Consider the following 24,424-nt stretch of genomic DNA (forward strand, 5'->3'; position numbering starts at 1 on the left):
CATGGAATGTGGGGTTGGTTGTCACAACTCCATTCTAACAATTTTAGGAGTTGATTATGGGCAATTCCACAGTAATATAATGTTGGTAACAGAATGACATCATGGGTCCCCGATACATAAATTCATAATTATGAATGTCATTCTCTTCATGGTGATGTATCCTGCGTAGGTACACAAACATTTTAGAATTTTCCTTTGCATGTTTGGATATTATTCTACAATGGCTAATATGTTCATGAGCCCCGCCCCCAAACAAGACCACATTTGGTTGGCCCGGACCGGAACAATTCTTTACCAATCATAGATGTCTAAGTTTCACAGGTTTGGACATCCAAATAGTGCACAGTAAATCACAGTGGAGCACAGCACATTACAGCAAAATAGAGTAGAGTACAGTGCAGTACAATACAGTCAATTATACAGTACTATAGTCTACTGTACTGTACTGTACTTTTCTGTACTCTACTGAACTATACTCTACTGTTTTCGAAGACCAGAAATCAAAGCCTTAGCTTTTTCCTTGAAAACGGTATGTACAGTACGCCTTCATTTTAAAAATATATACCCTAGACTTAGTTTTCATTTTACACTAAATTTGAGACATAAAACGCAGAATTTTGTTAGGAATATCATTCTATCAAAGAAAGACTATTTCTAAGACTGTATACTATATTGGCTTATAACTCCATGTTGGAATAAGATATGAGGATAAACAAGGGTCCCCATTTCAACACAAGACCTTGGTCTTTCTCCTAATATTGAAAATAGTCTTGTAAGATATACTGGTGAGAAGAAATACACAGAAGAGTAAAACGTGTGATAACCAACCCTGGTCTCCGCTATTCATTCATTGCTCTCACAATGTGTTTAGTGCTTTATTTATATAATGGTGACATTCTGTGCTGCTTCAAAACCCCATGTCATCAATCCAACCGCTGCTCAAAACTGTAGAGATGTTTTCCGTTATTTCTGGATGGCACAAATAATGGCATAAATACAAGGCTATGCCCATCTCTACTAAATCAGATGAGGTCAGAGTGCTAACCTCCTTGCTGTATTCCCCGGGCAACAGCTCCAGCAATGACCCCAGCAATGACCCTAGTATTCCATACCACATCCAGGAAGAGCTACTGCTGGCTAATAGCACCTGCACCGCCGACGCCGGGCGAAATATAAATGAATGGGGAGGTTGTGCACTGGGCTAGCAACCCACCACAGGAAAAGACATTGCCACAAAACCTTGACAAAAATGTAGTTCTACTCAGGCTGACCCTGATGACTTGACCCTTGAGCGTCCATCAGTGAAGGCGCTCGATGGGTCTGAAGTAAACACTTCCCCACAGTCCTCAATCTCCCTCTCAACTACTAGATGGGATTTCCTTCTCCACAGTGGAATACTACACAGCCAAGTCAGAGCCACCTTCTGAAGAAGAGGTTGAGAAGGTCCTAGGAAAACTGAAGCTAGGCCCGAGCAGCAGGCGCAGACAACCCCCCCCCCCCCCAGCCTTATCAACTCCATCTGGCAGACGATGACAATCCCCATAGACTGGCTCCTGGGAGTCATTCTACTTTTCTGGAAGAAAGGACTCAAGGACCAGTGCCACAATTACGGAGGCATCACACTCCTCAGCATCCCAGGAAAAATACTGACCCACATACGCATACACCTCCTACTTCTGCAAAAACAGTGCTGTGAACAAAGCAACAAGCCCTCTGGGAAGCCTTTTGGATCCTTTAGGATCCTAGGAAGTTCCAGGGAAGCTGACAAGCCTGCTGTCCCTGCTATACAGGAGTATCCTCTCCTGTGTCCTCGTCAACGGCCGAACCCCTCACACATTTAATATCAACCGTGGCTTGAGGCAGGGCTGTATTTTCAACACAGCCATTGACTTTGTCATGGGAAGGACTGTCGCCTGAAGTATGTGTGGTACCAGATATGGGAATCTCAGCTTCTCTGACCTGGACGATGCACGTTGCAATCCTGGCTAAACTCATTGACATGTTACCTCTTGCCCTTGAAATCATGGATGAGGAGACCCGCTCAGGCACATGATCAGCCTGGACAAAACAAAAATCTAGTCCTTAAAGATGTACTCCGGGATCTTAAGCACAACACATTTGTGGAATATCCCATGAAATGGATGACATAGTACACAACTGGATGACATAATCCACAAAAAATGGGGACCACTTCTGGCTCGTGAACACCACTTTCAAAACCACTGGCTGAAATCATACAAAAGTTTGAGAGTGCAACTTTAAGTGATTTTGAATCCCCCTCCAACAAGCCTGCTATTGATACCCACCATCTTGGTGTTGTTCCTAAGTTCTGCTACCTTGTAAGCACCCTAACAACTAACTGAAGGAGCAACACCGACATCTACCTACAGTACTCATTGGTCGGGCATCCTCAACCATGACCAGCCACGACAACATCTGGAAACAACGGACCCTCTCTCTAAAAACAAAACTCTGCATTTACAATAGCATGGTCATCTGCATCCTGGTGTATGGCTCAGTCATGGACTCTCACCTCGGACCTCACATGTCACCTGGACGCCTTTGACTGCAAGGGCCTTCGCAGAGTACTGGGTAGTACATGGCGCGACCACATCCCAAACTCTATAATACTCCAAAAGACCAACCAATCACCTTTCTGCACCCTGGTTAGATTCTCACGTCTCCGACTGTTTGGTCACCTGGCCAGTCTAACCCACCTTAGGAGCCTGCCCTTATCCTCAAGGAGCCATGCCCCAACTGGCCACATCAAAGACGAAGACCAAGAGCCAGAGATGGTCCTACCAGTTGGATGACGACCTACACCACCTCGGACTCAGCAACAGACCAGCCTGGGACCTGGCCCAGAATAGGATGGTGTGGAGATCCATATGTTGAGGCGCCACACTCCAAGGAGCGAGCAAAGACGAGTTAGTGAGTATGCCATCTTCTACAATATGGCATCAGCCATGGTTACTTAACCCTTTTAATTTAAAGTTGATGCAATCCGGTATGAGGTATCTTGAGATTCTATTGACATCAGAGTTAAATAAGACAGAATAGAACAACTTTATTTTTCCCGCAAGGGAACTTCTTTTTGGTGTGGTTCAGAAAATAAATAAATAACATTAACATAGTACCTAGGTTAGGCTACACACAGTACCTAGCTACTAGGCATAACTTGCTTGCAAAAATAACAGAGGATAGGACGACAATAACACAACATAAAAACAAACTAAAACAAACAGTGCTTATGCCTCTCGATATGGTGCTGGCTGGTATTGGCATCCTAAATACAGCAAAAAAAGAACGTCCCTTTTTCAGGACCCTGTCTTTCAAAGATAATTATTAAAAATCCAAATAACTTCACAGATCTTCATTGCAAAGGGTTTAAACACTGTTTCCCATGCCTGTTAAATGAACCATAAACAATGAATGAACATGCACCTGTGGAAGGGTCGTTAAGACACTAACAGCTTACAGACGGTAGGCAATTATGGTCACAGTTATGAAAACTTAGGACACTAAAGAGGCCTTTCTACTGACTCTGAAAAACACACAAAAAAATATGCCCAGGGTCCCTGCTCATCTGCGTGACGTGCCTTAGGCATGCTGCAAGGAGGCATGAGGACTGCAGATGTGGCCGGTGCAATAGATTGCAATGTCCGTACTGTGAGACGCCTAAGACAGTGCTACTGGGAGACACGACGGACAGCTGATCATCCTCACAGTGGCAGACCACGTGTAACAACACCTGCACAGGATCAGTACATCCGAACGTCACACCTGCGGGACAGGTACAGGATGGCAACAACAACTGCCCGAGTTCCACCAGGAACGCACAATCCCTCCATCAGTGCTCAGACTGTCCGCAAGAGGCTAGACTGAGGGAGGCTGGACATCACTGGCAACAAAGTTTCCTATGGACATAAAGCCACCGTTGCTGGCCTAGACAAGACTGGCAAAAGTGCTCTTCACTGACAAGTCGCGGTTTTGTCTCACCAGGGATGATGGTCAGATTCACGTTTATCGTCGAAGGAATGAGCGTTACACCGAGGCCTGTACTCTGGAGTGGGATCAATTTGGAGGTGGGGGGTCCGTCATGGTCTGGGGCGGTGTGTCACAGCATCATCGGACTGAGCTTGTTGTCATCGGACTGAGCTTGTTGTAATTGCAGGCAATCTCAATGCTGTGCATTACAGGGACGATATCCTCCTCCCTCACGTGGTACCCTTCCTGCAGGCTCATCCTGACATGACCCTCCAGCATGACAATGCCACCAGCCATACTGCTCATTCTGTGCATGATTTCCTGCAATACAGGAATGTCAGTGTTCTGCCATGGACATCGAAAAGCCCGGATGTCAATCCCATTGAGCACGTCTGGGACCTGCTGGATCGGAGGGTGAGGTCTAGGGCAATTCCACCCAGACAAGTCAGAAAACGTGCAGGTGCCTTGGTGGAAGAGTGGTGTAACATCTCACAGCAAGACTTGTCAAATCTGGTGCAGTCCATGAGGAGGAAATGCACTGCAGTACTTAATGCAGCTGGTGGCCACACCAGATACTGACTGTTACTTTCGTGTCCCCTTTGTTCAGGGATACATTATTCCATTTCTGTTTGTCTGTAAGGGTTTTCTGGTGAAAGAGAAGCGGACCAAAAAGCAGCATGGTGGTTATTCATGTTCTTTAATTTATAAAGAAACTACACATGAGATAACTAACAAAAACAACAACCACAACCGTGAGAAAACCTAAAACAGTCCTATCTGGTGCAAACACAGAGACAGGAACAATCACCCACAAACACACAGTGAAACCCAGGCTACCTAAGTATGATTCTCAATCAGAGATAACTAATGACACCTGCCTCTGATTGAGAACCATACTAGGCCGAAACATAGAAATTCCCAAAACCTAGAAAAACAAACATAGACTGCCCACCCAACTCACGCCCTGACCATACTAACTAAATACAAAACACAGGAAATACAGGTCAGAACGTGACATTGTCACATGTTTGTGGAACTTGTTCAGTTTATGTCTCAGTTGTTGAATCTTGTAATGTTCATACAAATATTTACACATGTTAAGTTTGCTGAAAGTAAACACATTTGACAGTGAGAGGTTTCTTTTTTTGCTGGATTTAGATGATATGTAGCTGGCTGAGGTTGTATACTGTGTTAAAAGCCTTTGTGAAGCCTAGAATTAGCCATTCATGTGAATAGTGTTTGCTAATTACTGTTGATTACTACTCGTATTACAAAGGATTACTATTTGGTTGGTTTTGGAGGATGCCATGATCTATTCTAAGGAAAACTGTGGAGATATTCTCCAACAGGCCGGATTTCCCTCAACAATAATTCCACAATAATGAGGAAAAGTACGCACTTGAATGGCTAATTCTAGGCTGCACAATATAACCCCAACCAGGTACACACCAACTAGGAGGGGCAGTAATGTCAAAAGACAACAATGTTTTAGAAAAAAATGTTTCCACTGCCATCGCTGTACAACCCTTATGTTACGAAAGGCTTTTAAAAGTTAGTAATGACACGTGAAAATGTGAGAATTGTATGGCAACGGTATGTACAATGTGAGATAGATGTGAAGATATGGTTGTATATTATATCCAATAATTGGACAAAATGTCAGAGAAGCCAAGGGAAAAGGTATTCAGCTGAATGTTATTCATAAATTAGATTAGACTCTCCTTAGGTTACAATAGGATGGGTTTGTCACAAGACGATGTGTGTTGGCAATGTAAGGTAGGAAAAGGAACCCTACTACGTGCACTGTGGGAAAGCCAGGTGATGTATCCCTTATGGGACAAACGCCTAACAGTGCATGGAGGACAACCTTGGGGTTCCTATTCCGAGATCACCCAGGGCTCGATTCAGTCCGTAGCACAGAAGATCCGTGCTGCAGCGCAATATAATAATCAAAAGTCAATTTTCCCGAGTTTGTGAAGACTGCATTACTTTCACATTTCAATCGTGTTATAACCTGCGACTTCTGCAATACGTATTGAGTTGAACCTCTAGACTGTCTGTTGAGTGACACGTCCGATGTAAGAGGGATTAACCAGACAGAATTTAAGAAACACAATTTAAGAAACACATACAACAAGTTTGTAGTCACAAGCTTGATGTATTCATTGCATGCTCGGATTCATTGCATACTGAACTTGACTAAATTGAATACGGGGGCACTAGATACGTAAAGTGCTTTATTTTCTAAACAGTAAATCAGATATGAATGAAAATACCCTCAAATAAAATGTGAATTTCAGTATTGTCGCCTCATATTAATTAATTAATTAATTAATTAATATTAACTAATACATTGATCTCAAATCCAAAATGCTGGACTATAGAGCCAAATTAAACATAATAGCTTCACTGTCTAAATTCCAACTATGTAGTATAAGGGAATTAGGGAAAACTAAACTAGAAATATTGTACACTTTTATAGATGATATTGTGCATTCAAATTTTATATTGATGTTTTCTCTGTTGAGATGAGTAGGATGTTGAGGGAGAAGTCACTTTTTATGTTTTCCTCAAACTGGTTATAATACATTTCTTACATAGAAGTAAACACAAAATACTTTTATGATTGTTTTTGTTATTCAACACAGCCCACAATTGTTTCTGTTTAGGGTTACTATGAAGATGTTCCATAGCTGTAATACTTGTTCAAAGCATTATAATACTTATGCTGAGTAAAGCATGTATGGACACATATTTGGAGAACTGTATTGAAATGGAAGGATCAACACCGATTAGCTTTTGATTTCAGTTGATCATATTTTTATTGTGATTATTAGAGATGGCACAGCCTTGATGTTTTGAGGCAAATGTAATTCTCACAGTTCTACCACTAGATGTCACTTTACTCCTTCAGCGGAATGATCTTGAGTCCATCGGAAGTGAGACCACAGGTTTCTATTGGGGGGAAAGGAGAAAACAATAGTGGTTATTTAATCATACACATAAAGTGTCCATTGTAATATATCCTCCCACCCTCAATGTCACAATTCTCACAGTTATTAAGCTCTAGATATATTCAAGCTATATTAGCTCTGGGGAAAAGGCATCCAGGAGGTTGTAATGAGGATGTATGATCCATTCTAGCAGCCTTGGCCTAGATTGAATCATCCAAACCCAAGTACAGTAAGTTGCTCAGTGTGACAGTACTCACAACAGCCATACAGCCTGTTCAGCCTGTCGATGTCGTTCTTGCTCATCTGAGTGGCCTCGCCGAAAGACACGTTGTTGTTGGGGATGGGCTCCATGGTGGGGCGGTTGTTCTTGGAGAAGGCGTACCTGTAACCACACCAAATCACAATGCAACACAATTTAGGCCTACTCAACAATGTCACTGCTGAAGCTACAGTATATATTGGCCTGAATGAAAGGACACAGTGGAAGGGATGGAACATTACGTATAATTGGGGTCCATTCCAGAAATATTTGTAATTATTCGAAAGACATCACATAGCTGACCTCTCGTACTGCATGACAGAGTTGTAGTCATAGGGAGTTCCTTGGTTCAGGGTGGCGATCTTGTCGAAGTTGTACTTCATGTCTGGGATAAACAGATTAAAGGCAAAAATGTTCATAGAGCTGATAGGCTGCGTTTCACCCTACTTTATGAGCAAGATCACTCAGTTACAATATTAAACAGAAATTAACAACTATAGAACTATAGATGACAATACAGCTGGAAAAACAAAAAGCAGGCATGCTGACAAGTACAGCATTATGCAGCCCCCAAAATATAGTCTTTTGTTAGAATTAGCAGTTAGAGATAGAGGCTGTTTCTTATCATGTAAAGTGAAAGTAAGTTCAAGGGAAACAGGATAAATGATTGGTATCGACCATCAATGATGTTCTCCCAGTAGACATGGATGTGGTTGTCACGGTCGCTGCGGGTCTGCTCGTGGTTAAAGCCCAGGGCGTGGAGGAGCTCATGTTGGACGGTGCTGTGGTACAGGCAGCCCTGACGGGCCAGAGACACAGTCTGGGCATTACCCTGACGGCCAACAAAGGAGTAACATCTGGGAAGAAGAGCAGAGGAGAGTCAAGGTGCACCAATCCAATACCAGAAATAAGGCCTAACCTAATCATCTAGTTCATTGTAAGGGTTTTTCAGAAATCTCGGGGTAATGGGTTCATAAGAGATACATGGTGGTGGGGATCAACAACTATTATTGTATGGATTATAATCTTGAAAGAGAAATTCAGTTACATATGTATTGATGTGACTTTCCTAGTTAAATGAAGGTTACATAAAATAATAATGTTTCATTTGTTTAATAATGTTGTTTAAATTGAGGCTCACCCGCTGCGAGACTCAATGCTGAGGTAGTCCCTCTCATTCTGGCGCTGGAAGAAGCGGATGCAGGTGGTTTCGGCGAAGGAGTCAAGACCCCGCAGGATGATGGCTACTTCGCGAGATGCTGTTGTAGAGATCAAATGAACAACAACCGATAGTGAAAGTGTTGCATCGGCTTGTGCAATATCTCAACATATGAAATTAAATGTACACGAAAGTGAACACTTACAGAAGTGGTTGGCAATGACGTAGGGCACCCAGATGTTTCCGTCACTGTACTTTTGCCACAGACATCCGCGGGCGGTGCAGGGGTCAGCGTTCTTCTCTGAGGGCATGGCAATGTCTCCCATCAGAGTAGGCTCATCGGCTTCGGGGGCTTGAGTAAAGAACATGCAGAACAGGTTACTCTGGGGGCTAGTCCAAAATAATTAATCTGCATCCTCTTTATTCCTTGAGCATTGAACCAACTTACTGAGGTCCCTGTTGGCCCTGGTCAGCAGCTCCCCAACAGAGAGCTCAGCAGAGGTGTCTTCTTCCACAACATTCTCTGTAAGAAAGAACATTGGATCCATTTTTGCTAAATCATGACATTGTTTTTATTATTTATATGCTTGGTAATGTGAGATAGTGCCAAAACTGTTTTTTTCTCACCTTCAAACTTTGTATGACAATGTGAAAAAAGACAACGACAACAGAGAATACATATAAAATTAATATAGAGAATATGAATTAATGAAGAACAAAATACATGAAAATACATTGAGCTCCAAAAGTACTGGAACTGTGACACATTTGTTGTTGTTTTGGCTTTGTACTCCAGGTACAAAGGTAGGCAAGTTGAGAACAAGTTCACATTTACAACTGCGACCTGGCCAAGATAAAGCAAAGCAGTTCGACACATACAACAACACAGAGTTACACATGGAGTAACCAAACAATTAGTCAATATTACAGTATAAAAACAAGTCTATATACAATGTGTGCAAATGAGGTGATATAAGGGAGGTAAGGCAATAAATAGGCCATGGTGGCGAAGTAGATACAAAATAGCAATTAAACACTGGAATGGTAGATGTGCAGTAGATGAATGTGCAAAATAGAAATACTGGGGTGCAAAGGAGCAAGATAAATAAATAAATACAGTAGGGGATGAGGTGGTTGTTTTGCCTATTTACAGATGGGCTATGTACAGGTGCAGTGATCTGTGAGCTGCTCTGACAGCTGGTGCTTAAAGCTAGTGAGGGAGATAAGTGTCTCCAGTTTCAGTGATTTTTGTAGTTTGTTCCAGTCATTGGCAGCAGAGAACTGGAAGGAGAGACGGCCAAAGGAGGAATTTGCTTTGGGGGTGACCAGTGAGATATACCTGCTGAAGTGCGTGCTACGGGTGGGTGCTGGTATGGTGACCAGCGAGCTGAGATAAGGCTGGAGCCAGTGGGTTTGGCGATGAGTATGAAGCGAGGGCCAGCCAACGAGAGCGTACAGGTCGCAGTGGAGGGTAGTATATGGGGCTTGACAAAACGGATGGCACTGTGATAGACTGCATCCAATTTGTTGAGTAGTGCTGGGGGCTATTTTGTAAATGACATCGCTGAAGTCGAGGATCGGTAGGATGGTCAGTTTTACGAGGGTATGTTTGGCTGCATGAGTGAAGGAGGCTTTGTTGCGAAATAGGAAGCCAATTCTAGATTTAATTTAGGATTTGAGATGTTTGACGTGAGTCTGAAAGGAGAGATTACAGTCTAACCAGACACCAGAGTAGTGATGATGGACGGGCGGGCAGGTGCGAGCAGCGATCGGTTGAAGAGCATGCATTTAGTTGTACTTGTATTTAAAAGCAGTTAGAGGCCATGGAAGGAGGCATTGAGCTCATCTGGAAGGTAGTTAACACAGTGTCCAAAGAAGGGCCAGAAGTATACAGAATGGTGTCTATTGCGTAGAGGTGGATCAGAGACTCACCAGCAGCAAGAGCGACATTATTGATGTATACAGAGAAGAGAGTCGGCCCAAGAATTGAACCCTGTGGCACCCCTATAGAGACTGCCAGAGGCCTGGAGAAGAGGCCCTCCGATTTGACACACTGAACTCTATCGGAGAAGTAGTTGGTGAACCAGGCGAGGCAATCATTTGAGAAACCAAGGCTGTTGAGTCTGCCGATAAGGATGTGGTGATTGACAGAGTCGAAGGCCTTGGCCAGGTCGATGAATACGGCTGCACAGTATTGTTTCTTATCGATGGCGGTTATGATATCGTATAGGACCTTGAGCGTGGCTGAGGTGCACCCATGACCAGCTCTGAAACCAGATTGTATAGCGGAGAAGGTACGGTGGGAATCGAAATGGTCGGTAATCTGTTTGTTAACTTGGCATTCGAAGACCTTAGAAAGGCAGGGTAGGATAGATATAGGTCTGTAGCAGTTTGGGTCAAGAGTGTCCCCCTCTTTGAAGAGGGGGATGACCGCAGCTGCTTTCCAATCTTTGGGAATCTCAGACGACACGAAAGAGAGGTTGAACAGGCTAGTAATAGGGGTTGCAACAATTTCGACAGATAATTTTAGAAAGAAAGGGTCCAGATTGTCTAGCCCGGCTGATTTGTGGGGGTCCAGATTTTGCAGCTCTTTCAGAACATCAGCTAACTGGATATGGGAGAAGGAGAAATGTGGGAGGCTTGGGTGAGTTGCTGTGGGGGGTGCAGGGCTGTTAGGGGTAGCCAGGTGGAAAGCATGGCCAGCCGTAGAAAAATGCTTATTGAAATTCTCAATTATAGTGGATTTATCGGTGGTGACAGAGTTTCCTATCCTCAGTGAAGTGGGCAGCTGGGAGGAGGTGCCCTTATTCTACATAGACTTTACAGTGTCCAATAACTTTTTTTGAGGTTGTGTTGCAGGAAGCAAATTTCTGCTTGAAAAAGCTAGCCATGTCTTTTTCACAATTCATGCAGGATTATCCGTAATCATGGTAGCATCTACATTAATGTAGAAGTGTTTCGAAACATATTATATTCCTATTTCCTATAAAAGTAACTCCAAAATGACAGAATACGTTATTTACCATTCATTTCTTTTGGGCACAAAATAATCTGAAACACAACCAAAACAAACAGCAAATGCATCCAACAAATTTGTTGAGTCACAAGCTTTATGTGGTCGTTGTGTGCTAGGAATATGGAACTAAATACTTAACATTTTACTACTTTAATACACATAAAACATGTTTGTTCCCCTAAAATGGGGTGACTATGTACAAAAAGTGCTGCAATTTCTAAACGGTTCCCCCGATATGGATGAAAATACCCTAAACTTTTTGCTGACAGTCTGCATGCTAATCTCATAGTCATTGTATCATTTCAAATCCAAAATGCTGGAGTACAAAGCCAAAACAACAACAAATGTGTCACTGTTCCAGTACTTTTGGAGCTCGATGTATTTATTGCGTGAAGGATTTTTAAGGTCCCAGTGTTACTTTGAATATGCAGACTGTTTGACTGAGTTTAGCAAAGCAGCGATCCTATGGCATGGTAGCTCCGTATCCTGTGTCACTTACCTCAGTCAGTTCCTCAACCCAGGCAGAGGACACCAGCATCAGGGTCAGGAGACCCACAGTGAACTTCAACACAAACATAGCAGCAAAAGAACTGTAGGATAAATACAAACACAAAGGGAAAATCGTTAAAACCAGACATAGTGTTAGACATTGCAGCTCACACACATACAGTACGAATACTGAGCACAGCGCTTACCTTAGAGCTCCGAGAAGGTATGGGTGAAACAGCAGTAGTTAGGGTCGTTTTTTTATACTCTTTCCTTAGTCGTATAAACGTAGATAACGGACCCCCAAATAAGGGAATATGGGCACAAAAATATGCTGACAGGTCAGGATATTTTATCTTGAGTGGAGGTTGCTGAAAGTCAGGTGGGAATTCTGTAGGAAATCCTTGAAACGCGTGTGAAACATGACATGTGTGAGGTGTGCATGTAAACATTTTGTACCATGACATCATATCATAGCTAAATATGTTTGACCTTGAGGATTTCCAAACAGGTGTGCCCTTCTCTGTGTGTCATTCTTCCTTTTCAAGATGCATATAAGTAATTCAATTCATGAAGCCTCTTAATTAAAGTTAGATTTCTTTTTCTGCTTTCATTCATTGCATTTTTTCATATTCAGAAATAGTAGCTGTGCATTGAGGTGTGACAGGTTTGTTACATGTGTTAACATTTATTGATTCATTTTTTGTGATTTTATCATTGAACAGATTAAAAATATATATATATATACATGTTGACAATCTTCCAAAGGCCCCTCAAATAAAATGTTTACATTTGAGTAATTTAGCAGATGCTCTTATCCAAAGCAAGTTACAGTAATGAGTGCATACCTTTTTGTTCACACAGGTCCACCCGTGGGAATCGAACCCACAACCCTGGCACTGAAAATGCCTGTAAAACCAACTGAGCCACAAGGGACCACAATAACACATTGTGAAATCTTATGATGTAATCTCTGCTGTTAGGAAATCTTTGTTGGTAGCCCACACACTCCATCACGTGTCAGTGGGTTCTCTCATTCGCCTTTATTTCAAGAGAGTTTCATAGATGGGCAGCTCTCACAAATACTGGGTAATTTGTCCTAAATATTACATTACTCTTGTGCACATAGCATCATGAAAGAGGCACATGTTGTGCAGTTTATAATAGGGCTTATAAAGTATGGATGGGGGCTGAAAGTAGCTATATCTCCTTTCTGTTGTGTTTATATACTCAGTCTTTCTCTATGGTGGCCTGGTTTAGTCATTTGAACGTGTGCAACAAGAACAGACTGGATAAGATTGTGATGGTTTCCAGCTAGGTCAACCGACACTATTATCAGAGGTTTTTAAGAAATAGACCTAAGTAGTGAGAAAGAATCGCTACACTTTACAATAAGGTTCCATTTTAAAAGGGATTATAAAGTGTTTGTAATTATGTCATTAACAGTTATTTAATCATTTGCATGATAAACTATTAATAAATGGGTTATATAAATTGGTTATAATTGGTCAAAATAGTGTGAAAGCCAGATAGTGAGTCACTATTTACCTCCAGCTATTAATCATTTATAAATGCACTTACAAATGTGTATAATATTGAACCCTTATGTATCCTCATGCAACCTTATTTTTCTATGGTTGCACAGTTTTTCTCTCTTTTGTGTGTGATGAGTTGTTGCTGTCATAGGAACAGAAATGGATGGTTTTTAGACCAATGGTCAACTCCAATGATATGTTTTGCCCCACATGTGAAACTATGATGATGCATGAGTACCCTTACTTATTCCAGGAAGGAAGGCTTCATCTGAAGATTTCAAGGCATATTATTGGTGTGGTTTGCTGGATTAGGAGAAAGTACCCCGAATTTGTGAGATCTGCCCATTTTATGAAAAATTCTTGAAATTCATTCTTGAAACCTGAAATGTGCCCCGAATTTTGTGTTGACACTGACATCGTGTGACAGTGTGTTGTGAAAGGATGGAGAGAAGTGTGCAAAGGCCAGACAGAAGAGTTGTGGGATAGAAACTACCTAGCTAGCTAGCTCTGAAAAGTTAGCTAGCTAGCATTAAGTAAATGCTTTGATTTTTTTAGACATTAAATGCACTATGCATTATGTGGGTTGAATGCTGTAAGAACATTGAATAAAACAATTAATAAAAGTCTCATGATGGTAGTGACTGTCCATTACTGCTTATCACTTATTAACTATAATTTATTCACATTACTTGCTTAACCATCAAACTTATTTGATGACTTTATGATTTAATTTCTCTGTCGTCTCATCTCTATAGAGCTGCTGACTAGTTCTTCGGAGTAAATAAGGCATATATATATATATATAATTTATAAAACATTTAAATCAGAAATTTCTTATTTCCATAAGTATTCAGACCCTTTGCTATGCGACTCGAAATTGAGCTCAGATGCATCCTGTTTCCATTGATTATCCTTGAGATGTTTCTACAACCTAATTGGAGTTCACCTGTGGTAAATTCAATTGATTGGACATGATTTGGAAAGGCACACACCTGTCTATATAAGGTCTCAATGTTGACAGGGTATGTCAGAGCAAAAAACCAAGCCATGAGGTTGAAGGAATTGTCCGTAGAGCTCCTAGACAGGATTGTGTCGAGACCTGGAGAAGGGTACCAAAATATTTCTGCAATATTGAAGGTCCCTAAGAACACAGTGATCTCCATCATTCTAAAATAGAATAGGTTTATAACCACCAAGACTTCCTAGAGCTGGCTGCCTAGCCAAACTGAGCAATCTGGGGAGAAGGGCCTTGGTCAGTGAGGTGACCAAGAACCCGATGGTCACTCTGACAAAGCTCTAGAGTTCCTCTGTGGAGATGGGAGAACCTTCCAGAAGGACAACAATCTCTGCAGCACTCCACCAATCAGGCCTTTATGGTGACCAGACCGGAGCCACTCCTCAGTAAAAGGCACTTAACAACCTGCTTGGAGTTTGCCAAAAGGCACCTAAAGAATCTCAGACCATGAGAAACAAGATTCTGTGGTCCGATGAAACCAAGATTGAACTCTTTGGCCTGAATGCCAAGCATCACGTCTGGAGGAAACCTGGCACCATCCCTACAATGAAGCGTGGTTGTGGCAGAATCATGTTGAGGGGATGTTTTTCAGCAGCAGGGACTGTGAGACTAGTCAGGATCGAGGCAAAGATGAACGTAGCAAAATACAGAGAGATCCTTGATGGAAACCTGCTCCAGAGCTCTCAGGACCTCAGACTGCAGCGAAGGTTTACCTTCCAACAGGACAATGACCCTAAACACACAGCGAATACAACGCAGGAGTGGCTTCGGGACAAGTCTCTGAATGATCAGCCAGAGCCCAGACTTAAACCTGATCGAACATCCCTGGAGATGTGCAGCAACGCTCGCCATCCAACCTGACAGAGCTTGAGAGGATCTGCAGAGAAGAATGGGAGAAACTCCCCAAGTACAGGTGTGTCAAGCTTGTAGAGTCATACCCAAGAAGACTTGAGGCTGTAATCGCTGCCAAAGGTGCTTCAACAAAGTATGAGTAAAGCATCTGAATATTTATGTACATGTGTAATTTACTGAAATGTATGTAAATTTCAGTTTTTACTTTGTCATTATGGGGTATTGTGTATAGATTGATGAGGGGAAAAAACGATGTAATAATTTTTTAAATAAGGTTGTAACCTAATATAATCTTTTTTTCTCCCTTATTTTACCAGCTAAGTTGACTGAGAACACATTCTCATTTACAGCAACAACCTGGGGAATAGTTACAGGTGAGAGGAGGGGGGATGAATGAGACAATTATTATTATTATATTATTACAATTGTAAGCTGGGGTTGAATAGGTGACCATGATGATATGAGATCCAGATTGGGAATTTATTCAGGACACCAGAGTTAACACCCCTACAATAAGTGCCATGGGATCTTTAGTGACCACAGAGAGTCAGGACACTCATTTAAAATCCCATCCAAAAGACAGCACCCTACACCGGCCAATCATTGCCCAGGGGATTGAGATATATTTTTTTAGACCAGAGGAAAGGGTGCCTACTTCTGGCCCTCCAACACCACATCCAGCAGGATCTGGTCTCCCATCCTGCTAAGCTTCAGAAGGAAGTCAGCATTTGGATGCAGGGTGGTATGCTGCTGAGTAACAAAATATAGAAAAGGTCAAGTGGTCTGAATACCTTGTGAAAGCACTGTATATGACTGCTGAATACCAACTATTAATCACATAGATCAGGCATTTTCAGGCTCAGGAAGCAACTGCTTTCTATCCCTCTCGATCACCTGTTCTTTCTTCTCTCAGTCTGTGTCTGCTCCGCAAAGATAGGACAAGTTTAAATGGGAGCGCAATGGAGTATGGTCATTGTAGTTAATTACTATGTTTTCTGTGCTAAACTATGTATAATATTGGCCTGTTGGAAACAACAACGTCGTGTAACAGTACAGCTTCCGTCCCTCTCCTCGCCCCTACCTGGGCTCGAAACAGGGACCCTCTGCACACATCAACAACTGCCTCCCACGAAGCATCATTACTCATCGCTCCACAAAAGCCGCAGCACTTGCAGAGCAAGTACTTCAAGGTCTCTATCAACTACTCCAAGGTCTCAGAGCGAGTGATGTCACCGATCTAAACGCTATTAGCGCGAACCCTGCAAAATTGCTAGCCATTTCACATTGGTTACAAACGCACAGTTCAGACTTCATCTGATTTATCTCTACAGAAACTGCACATCAAGCTCACAGAAAACAATATAACCTACTTTAGTCAATTAGTTGTTGAAAAAAACAAAAAATAACCAACGTTTTGGTTAATTGCTCAGCACTACAGTACACTAGTGGTTCCAATTTAAACACTAACTTACTAGCAAGTGTATTAGAAAAAATTGTGATAACTAGCAAACACCTTTACTCTGTGGTAGCTAGATATTAGTCTTAGCAAGTAATGTTAAACACCAGATAAATATTATTATTATTAGCTAGCAGTGGATAACATAACTAGCTAAGCCTAAGTTGTATAAATCATGATAATGAGGATAGAGTTATGTGTATAGTACATAGATAGTGTCTATGCTAAATTGTCATATATTCCTCTTCTCTCTCACATATCCCATAAAGTCTCACACTCCTGGATGAAAAAATGCTTCACAAGAAAGAAACAAATTAAGACAGAATGGGACCATGAGACAGGGACCAAGGTTGGCATGGTGATGGAGGACGCCTTCCTGGCTAACGGCTGTGCACATGCTGATATACCCTCCATGCTGTCCAGGGACATTCACAATGGCACCGTGGCCAATAATGTTCCTTCCGTGTCCCCTTCTTTTTGGCTAGGTTGAAGCCAGCCTCATAAATGTAAATATAAATCAATACTCTCTGAAACAGACAACAATACAATATAGACCTAGAGCAGTCAATATGGTGAGGCACAATACACTGGATTACAGTACTGTAATGTGTCTATACAGTGCTGATATGATAGTAAATGCACAGTATAGTAATTGCACATATTCATAGCGCTGTTCTTTAGCCCTCTCTGAGTTTCACTCAAATGGCTCCCTGTAGACCCTGTTTCATCCGGATTCGGTTGAGCTGTAATACATGGACCAATGTAGAGAAGCCCACCTGGTGAATGTTATTGAATATTGTGTTGTCTGCAATTATGTGGTTCAGGATTTCTTGTAGTCTAATGGTGTTGTTTGCCACCACCATGTTCACAATAGCAGTCCCCTGTTCTGGTGTGAACAGCCAGTGTCTTTCACCATGGTCTGGCCGTCTCTCAGTTCTGCAGGAGATCCACAAATATAATATGATTGGTTACAGTAAGCTAAAATAATCTATTTTCTTTCCATATGAAATGGCATTACTGTAACATTGGCCAACAATCACTGAGTAACATAGGCCTACTGATATGTCGGACTGCAGTATACTACAGTATACATACATAAAGAGCATAGTGTAGATGGTAGGTAACTTACCGGTTGTCATTTCTAAATGTACAGATGATAGATGTAACCATGTGGCGGCTCAAGGTTAGCCTCCCTCATACTCAATTCATAAGTGAACAATTCAGCAACTAGTGTTCACACCTGTGAGGAGAGGGTGTTGCCAACTGGTGTATAGAGTTTGGCATTGTGATTGGCATTGCTTTCCAAAGGGGCTAAAGAAATATTAATGAATGTTGTGCCTAATGTAGAGAACTGTGTGTAGTGTTTATCAAAACTTGTGATATGGAATTGAAAACTGAGTGTAAAGCATGAATCGTGCTTGCAATTTTGCAGACTTGGTTTAGGGATTTGGTACATGAGTTTCAGGTTTTGGTGATTGCATCTCAAGTTCCAATTTTAGTGTGTAAACAATTGGGAAAAACTGTAAAATTGTTTACCAATGTATCCTTCTACTAATTAAATTACATTTTGTTCTTACTATGTATTGCATGATTGAGGAGATTATATGATGTTATAAATATTTGCAACTCATTAACAAATGGTCAGTAGGTTTCTACTTTCTTGAAAGGTTTCTTTTCAGCAGTTTTAAATGTTGGTAACTTATTTGTTAATAGTCAGTGGATTGGGGAACAAAATGGCGCCGTAGAGAGAACACGGTGTTTCAGCGAGCTCTCGTGGCATTCGTAAATTTATATTCTTACATTAATCTCCTAGCTTGAAAAAGTGGTAGAATTGGCTAAATAAGTTACCATATAATGAGTCTTGACGACTATTTCGCAAAAATCTCCGACAACATGCCCAATAGAACTACTAAGAAGTCGACCAAAACCACCACCCCTGTGGATGTGCACGAGGAGCTAGCTAACGTTAGCGAAGCTAACACCATTGCGGACCCAGGCACAATGGACCTGATAATTCAAAAGATGACTGATAACATTACTAAAGTGATCGATGCTAAAATAAGAACGGTCTTGGAAGCAATAGCAAGCCATTCAGCCGAAATACAGAGCGTTGTGAAACGTGTTGTTGAGGCGGAAGGAAGAATTGCTGCAGTGGAAACTTCAACTACATCTATGGACGCTAAGATAAAAGCACTTGAGAAACAGGTGCGCGAAATGGCGGAGCACATTGACGACTTGGATAATCGAGGACGCAGATGCAATATTCGTGTTGTGGGACTCCCGGAAAATTCTGAAGGGACACGTTCAGTAAAATTCTTTGAGGAATGGATCCCTGGCTACCTACAAATGGACACTAAGGCTGGTCGTGTGAAGCTGGACAGAGCCCATCGCTCTCAAGCACCGATACCGGGCCCCAATCAGCGCCCACGGCCGGTGGTTATAAAGTTCCACAACTTCACCGACAAGCAGCACGTCATGGATGCGGCTAGAAACATCGGTTCTGTTGGTAGTCAACATAAAAGTCCAAAGGTCTCATTCTTCAATGATTACTCCACAGCGGTTGTACGAAGACGCAAAGCGTTTGATGAGGCAAAGGCTCGACTCAGGAGAATGAAGATGGACTACGCACTGTTGTACCCGGCCACATTGAAGATTATGGTCAACGGATCACCTAAAAAGCTCTACACACCTGAAGAGGCTGCTGCGTTTATTGACTCTCTCGGGTAAATAACTCTAAGCTGCGCCTCCACAGCATTGAATAACTTTGCTTATTTTTGGTTGAATCTGATCATGAAACAGTGGTGTGAGTCCTCACGTACTCCAGCTCAGTAATATTCGTATCTTTATTATTTTTCTTGCTAAAGTAATAGCCGCTATAGCTCAGGCTGAGATATGTGTGAATCCATATTGGTGCCCAGGCTTGGTTTTAGGTGGAATAGCCTCAATCTTCTTCTATTGATTTTATTTTCCATATATATAAAGGATGAGGCTATTGAGCGGCAATGCGGACTTAAGAGTCTACATTTGAGAGTGGAAATCCCCTGTATGTTAGCTAGTGGGAAAACCCCCTTTTGGATCTTTACATGTTTAATTTTTGGGTTCAGTATAGTTCGAGTTCAGGGTTCATATTTTTTGTTTATGCTCAGTGAGATGGAGGAGAGTTCAACACATGGAAAAAGGTACCACCCCACTTTTACAGTAGGATCCAGTCTGAATATTGAATGGTCAAGATGCAATGGCAGATAACAGACTGCGTGTATGCACGTGGAACATTAGAGGGAGCCATAACCCCATTAAGAGGAAGAAAGTATTGTCTTTTTTGAAAAAAGAAAATATTGATATTGCCCTGTTACAGGAAACCCATTTGGATGATAAGGAGCACTTGAAATTACAGCAAGGAGGATTTGGTCAAGTGTTTTTCTCATCATTTACATCCAGAAGTAGAGGGGTAGCAATTCTGGTGAAAAAGAACTTACCACTTAAGGTCTTGAATTGTGTGAAAGATAAATTTGGTCGCTTTGTTATAATTAATGGTACTTTACAAGGGCAGAACATTTCCATAATGAATATTTACTTCCCCCTGCTCACCCCCTGATTTCCTCACTAAAGCATTTCTAGACTTTTCAGAATTAAACTCAGACACTGCAGTGGTTGGAGGAGATTTTAACTGCTTGTTGAACCCCCTTATTGATAAGTCTCCCAGCGGTATAGCTTCACTCTCTCCTCAAGCAAAGTCACTTACAGCTATTTGTGATGATCTGGGGTATGCGGATGTCTGGAGAGCTTTCCATCCCTCCAACAGAGAGTTCACTTTTTTCTCTGCACCTCATGGATGTCAGACTAGAATAGACTATTTTTTTATGCCCAGGACGTCTTTGCAGTCTGTTTTATCTGCTAGGATAGGAAGCATAGTCATATCTGATCATGCTGAGGTGATCCTGGACATAAAACTCAACGGGGCATTCAATCGGTCAAGACATTGGAGGTTGAACACAACCATTCTTAAAGACCATACATTCACATCATATTTTATAACAGAGTTTAAAGCATTTTTCTCTATTAACTCTCAATCAACAGATAACCCCTCGCTCCTTTGGGAGACCTGTAAAGCGTATGCCAGGGGTCTGATTATGTCATACACAGCGACTAAGAGACGGAAAAAGCGGGAAAAGCAAAAAATGTTAGAGGGTGAATTAGGAACTAAAGAGAAGGACTACATTAAAACGCCCACTCCTGCCCTATTAAAGGAAATATCAGTCATTAGATCAACGTTAGACTCTCTCCTAACACAGGACGCTGAAAAGAAAATGAGATTTGTCAGGCAAAAGCTATATGAACATGGCGATAAGCCAGGAAAGTACTTGGCATACCTAGCTAAAAAGAGGGCTGACTCTCAGTCAATTGCTACTATTACTGATTCTGATGGTAATCATTTATATGAAAATAAATTGATAAGTGACTCATTTAAGAAATTTTATACAAACCTTTATGCCTCAGAACTGCCAAAAGATGCACCCAAATTAATGGAGAACTTCTTTGGTAAGATTGAGCTCCCTACTATCTCCGAAGAACAGAGGTCCCTCCTCAATGCCCCTATTACCAAGGAAGAGATAATGTTCGCAATTAAGAATCTGCAAAATGGTAAGGCCCCAGGACCAGATGGGTTTTGTAGTGAGTTCTATAAAGAGTTCCATGGCCTGATCCTTGAGCCATTGTGTGATATGTTTAACCACTCATTTTCAAATGACCAACTCCCTCAAACGCTGAGAGAAGCCAACATTTCACTTATTCTCAAAAAGGGAAAATGTCCAGAGTCTTGTTCCTCGTACAGACCAATTTCCCTTCTGAATGTGGATAGAAAATTGCTTTCTAAAATTCTAGCCACAAGATTAGAGGACTCATTGCCACTAATTGTGAAAGGAGACCAAACTGGCTTCATTAGGGGCCGTAAGTCATGCAACAACGTCAGGCGGCTTCTTAATGTAATTCAAGCCTACCAACAAGGTGCTGTGGATGGTCTTGTGCTCTCCCTAGATGCTGAGAAGGCATTTGATCGTGTGGAGTGGTCTTACCTATTATTTGCTCTAAATAAATTTGGTCTGGGGGACAACTTTATAAAATGGGTGAAAGTTTTATATGATGATCCTCAGGCTGCTGTCCTTACTAATGGGCTACGGTCAAATAGCTTCCCTATACACAGAGGTACCAGACAGGGCTGTCCTTTATCCCCCTCCTCTTTGCACTCGTTATGGAACCACTAGCCGAGGCCATCAGGGTAACGCCTGCTATACAGGGGCTGCTCATTGGTGATGTTCACCATAAAATAAGCTTGTATGCTGATGATGTCCTGATATTCATCTCTAGTCCCGAGACTTCAATTACACCTCTTATTAATATTATTGAATTATTCAGCGGATTCTCAGGCTACAAGATTAACCTTACTAAGTCAGAGGCTATGCCACTTGGTAGCCTGCATTCTGTACCTAATACTTCTCCCCCTTCCCTTTTAAATGGTCTCCCTCAGGTTTCAGGTATCTGGGTATATTTGTAACTCCTAAATTCCAGCTAATGTACAAAGCCAATTTTGTTCCTTTGTTTGATACAATAAGACAGGATCTGGAGCGCTGGAACTCCCTCCCCATTTCTTGGTTGGGTAGAATATCCCTCTTGAAAATGAACGTTTTACCCAGACTACTTTACCCAATCCAAATGATCCCAGTATTACTCTCCAATAAGGTAATAAAGGATGTAAATGGATGGCTAAGTTCCTTTATATGGAGTAAGCGCAAGCCAAGACTTAAGATGGCAATATTGCAGCTGCCAAGTTCTATGGGCGGCTTGGACCTGCCCAATATCAAGTTCTATCAATGGTGTGCCCACCTTTGTTATATTTCTGACTGGATCACAAATGATGACTCCTCTATTTGGTTAGACATTGAGACTTCTCTTTCAAAATACCCCTTACAGGATCTTTTATTTTTCAGAAGTTTCAAGTCTGTAGAAGAACACTGCAATAATCCAGTTACACTTAACACACTCAAAGTATGGAGGTCAGTTCAACGCTTCCTGGGAAGGTCCAAACTAACCTCTGCTCTTACCCCAATTCTTAACAACCCAGATTTCAGCCCAGGATTGCTGGATGCTGGCTTTAACTTATGGCTTAATAAGGGCATACGCAGGCTAAACGACTTATTTGCTGATAAGATGTTGTTGTCATTTGAGCAGATGGTCGAGAAATATCGACTCCCAAAGCAGGACTTTTTCCGCTTCCTACAAGTAAGACATTATATTCTGGAGAGCACCACCTTAATTGGTAACCCTGATGTGTCTGTCATTGAAAGAATGCTTTTTTTCCCACAAAGGAAGATGTCTGTAAGTCTGTTTTATGATACTTTAAGGTCCTTTTCTGCTGTCAACACACAGAGGGTGAAACAAGTGTGGGAGAAAGAATTGTCTGTTACTATTGACGAAGAGATGTGGGAGGACATTTGGAGATATGCAAAAACAATATCTATATGTAACCGTACTAGAGCAATCCAATTAAGAATAATACACAGATTGCATATATCCCCAAATCGCAGACATGCTTTTAGCCCCACTTCCTCTTCCCCTCAGTGTCTCAAATGCAAAACTGATACAGGCACCCTAACACATTGTTTATGGTCATGTACCAAAATACAAAGATACTGGTCTGGTGTCCTGCAAGAAATTGAAAAGATCCTAGGGGTTGATCTAGAATTGGACCCAGTTTCTTTACTGTTGGGTCTCCCTAGTAGGCATGTTACTTCTGTCTGTAAAAGGAGGCTTTACAACATCCTTACCTTCGCAGCGAGGAAAAACATCCTTTTACAGTGGATTAGTGATAAGGTTCCTTCTATTAAAGACTGGCATAAGATACTATTTGAATGGGTGCCTCTGGAATATCTGACATGTACATTGCATTCTAAAACAGACCAGTTCTACAAAGTATGGGAACCTTATCTAAATTATCTAGAACCTGAGGTATCAACTATTATGCTGCAAGGTTTCTCTTAGAATGGCGGGGATCTATGTATTTCAGAACTACACTGTACGTTCCATGTGTGGAACCTAACCTCTTGGTTTAAACTGAGCTTTTTTGTTTACTTTCTGTTTGTAAGTTTGTTTAAAATGTATGTATTGAGAGACGCAATGATGGTGATGGGGTGAGAGAGGCACAGAGCGGGAAGAGAAATGGTGTACGTATGTATAGGTGGGTGCGTGCGTGCGTGCGTGTATGTATGCATGGGTGTGTGTATATGCATGGGTATATGTATGTATGTATGTATGTATGTATGTATGTATGTATGTATGTATGTATGTATGTATGTATGTATGTATGTATGTATGTATGTATGTATGTATGTATGTATGTATGTGTGTGTGTGTGTGTGTGTGTGTGTGTGTGTGTGTGTGTGTGTGTGTGTGTGTGTGTGTGTGTGTGTGTGTGTGTGTGTGTGTGTGTGTGTGTGTGTGTGTGTGTGTGTGTGTGTGTGTGTGTGTGTGTGTGTGTGTATATATATATGCACGTAGATATGGGTAAGTGGGGGCTGTTTTTCTTTTTGTTCTGTGTGCTTTGTCTCTGTATCTCTTAATATGGGTGAAAATTGTGAAATTTCAATAAAAATACTGTTACAAAAAAAAATAGTCAGTGGATTGCCACTTTACAATATGGTACAATTTTGCA

General features: G+C 41.6%; 1 protein-coding gene across 1 annotated transcript; it reads right to left on the reverse strand.

Moving 5' to 3' along the window:
• Positions 1–6,779: 6,779 nt before the first annotated feature.
• On the reverse strand, positions 6,780–12,129 carry LOC124033906 (low choriolytic enzyme-like). The gene is made up of 10 exons (XM_046346315.1): positions 12,071–12,129; positions 11,875–11,965; positions 8,987–8,993; positions 8,808–8,882; positions 8,565–8,711; positions 8,342–8,459; positions 7,879–8,057; positions 7,504–7,585; positions 7,199–7,323; positions 6,780–6,942 (listed from the first exon to the last, which is right to left on the reverse strand). Coding segments are annotated over exons 2-10 (813 nt in total). The 5' UTR covers positions 11,953–11,965; positions 12,071–12,129; the 3' UTR covers positions 6,780–6,940.
• Between the last annotated feature and the right edge of the window lie 12,295 nt (positions 12,130–24,424).

Source organism: Oncorhynchus gorbuscha, linkage group LG04 (genome assembly GCF_021184085.1).
Source record: "Oncorhynchus gorbuscha isolate QuinsamMale2020 ecotype Even-year linkage group LG04, OgorEven_v1.0, whole genome shotgun sequence".
NCBI classification, from domain to species: domain Eukaryota; kingdom Metazoa; phylum Chordata; class Actinopteri; order Salmoniformes; family Salmonidae; genus Oncorhynchus; species Oncorhynchus gorbuscha.

Bases quoted from the DNA above. Each gene is read 5' to 3' on its own strand.
- LOC124033906 (XM_046346315.1), bottom strand. From the start codon at position 11,952: ATGTTTGTGTTGAAGTTCACTGTGGGTCTCCTGACCCTGATGCTGGTG. The intron at 8,712-8,807 runs GTAAGTTGGTTC...TCTTTACTCAAG, and splicing joins CAGGGCCAACAGGGACCTCA to CCCCCGAAGCCGATGAGCCT. The intron at 7,324-7,503 runs GTCAGCTATGTG...GTGTGGTTACAG, and splicing joins TCTGTCATGCAGTACGAGAG to GTACGCCTTCTCCAAGAACA.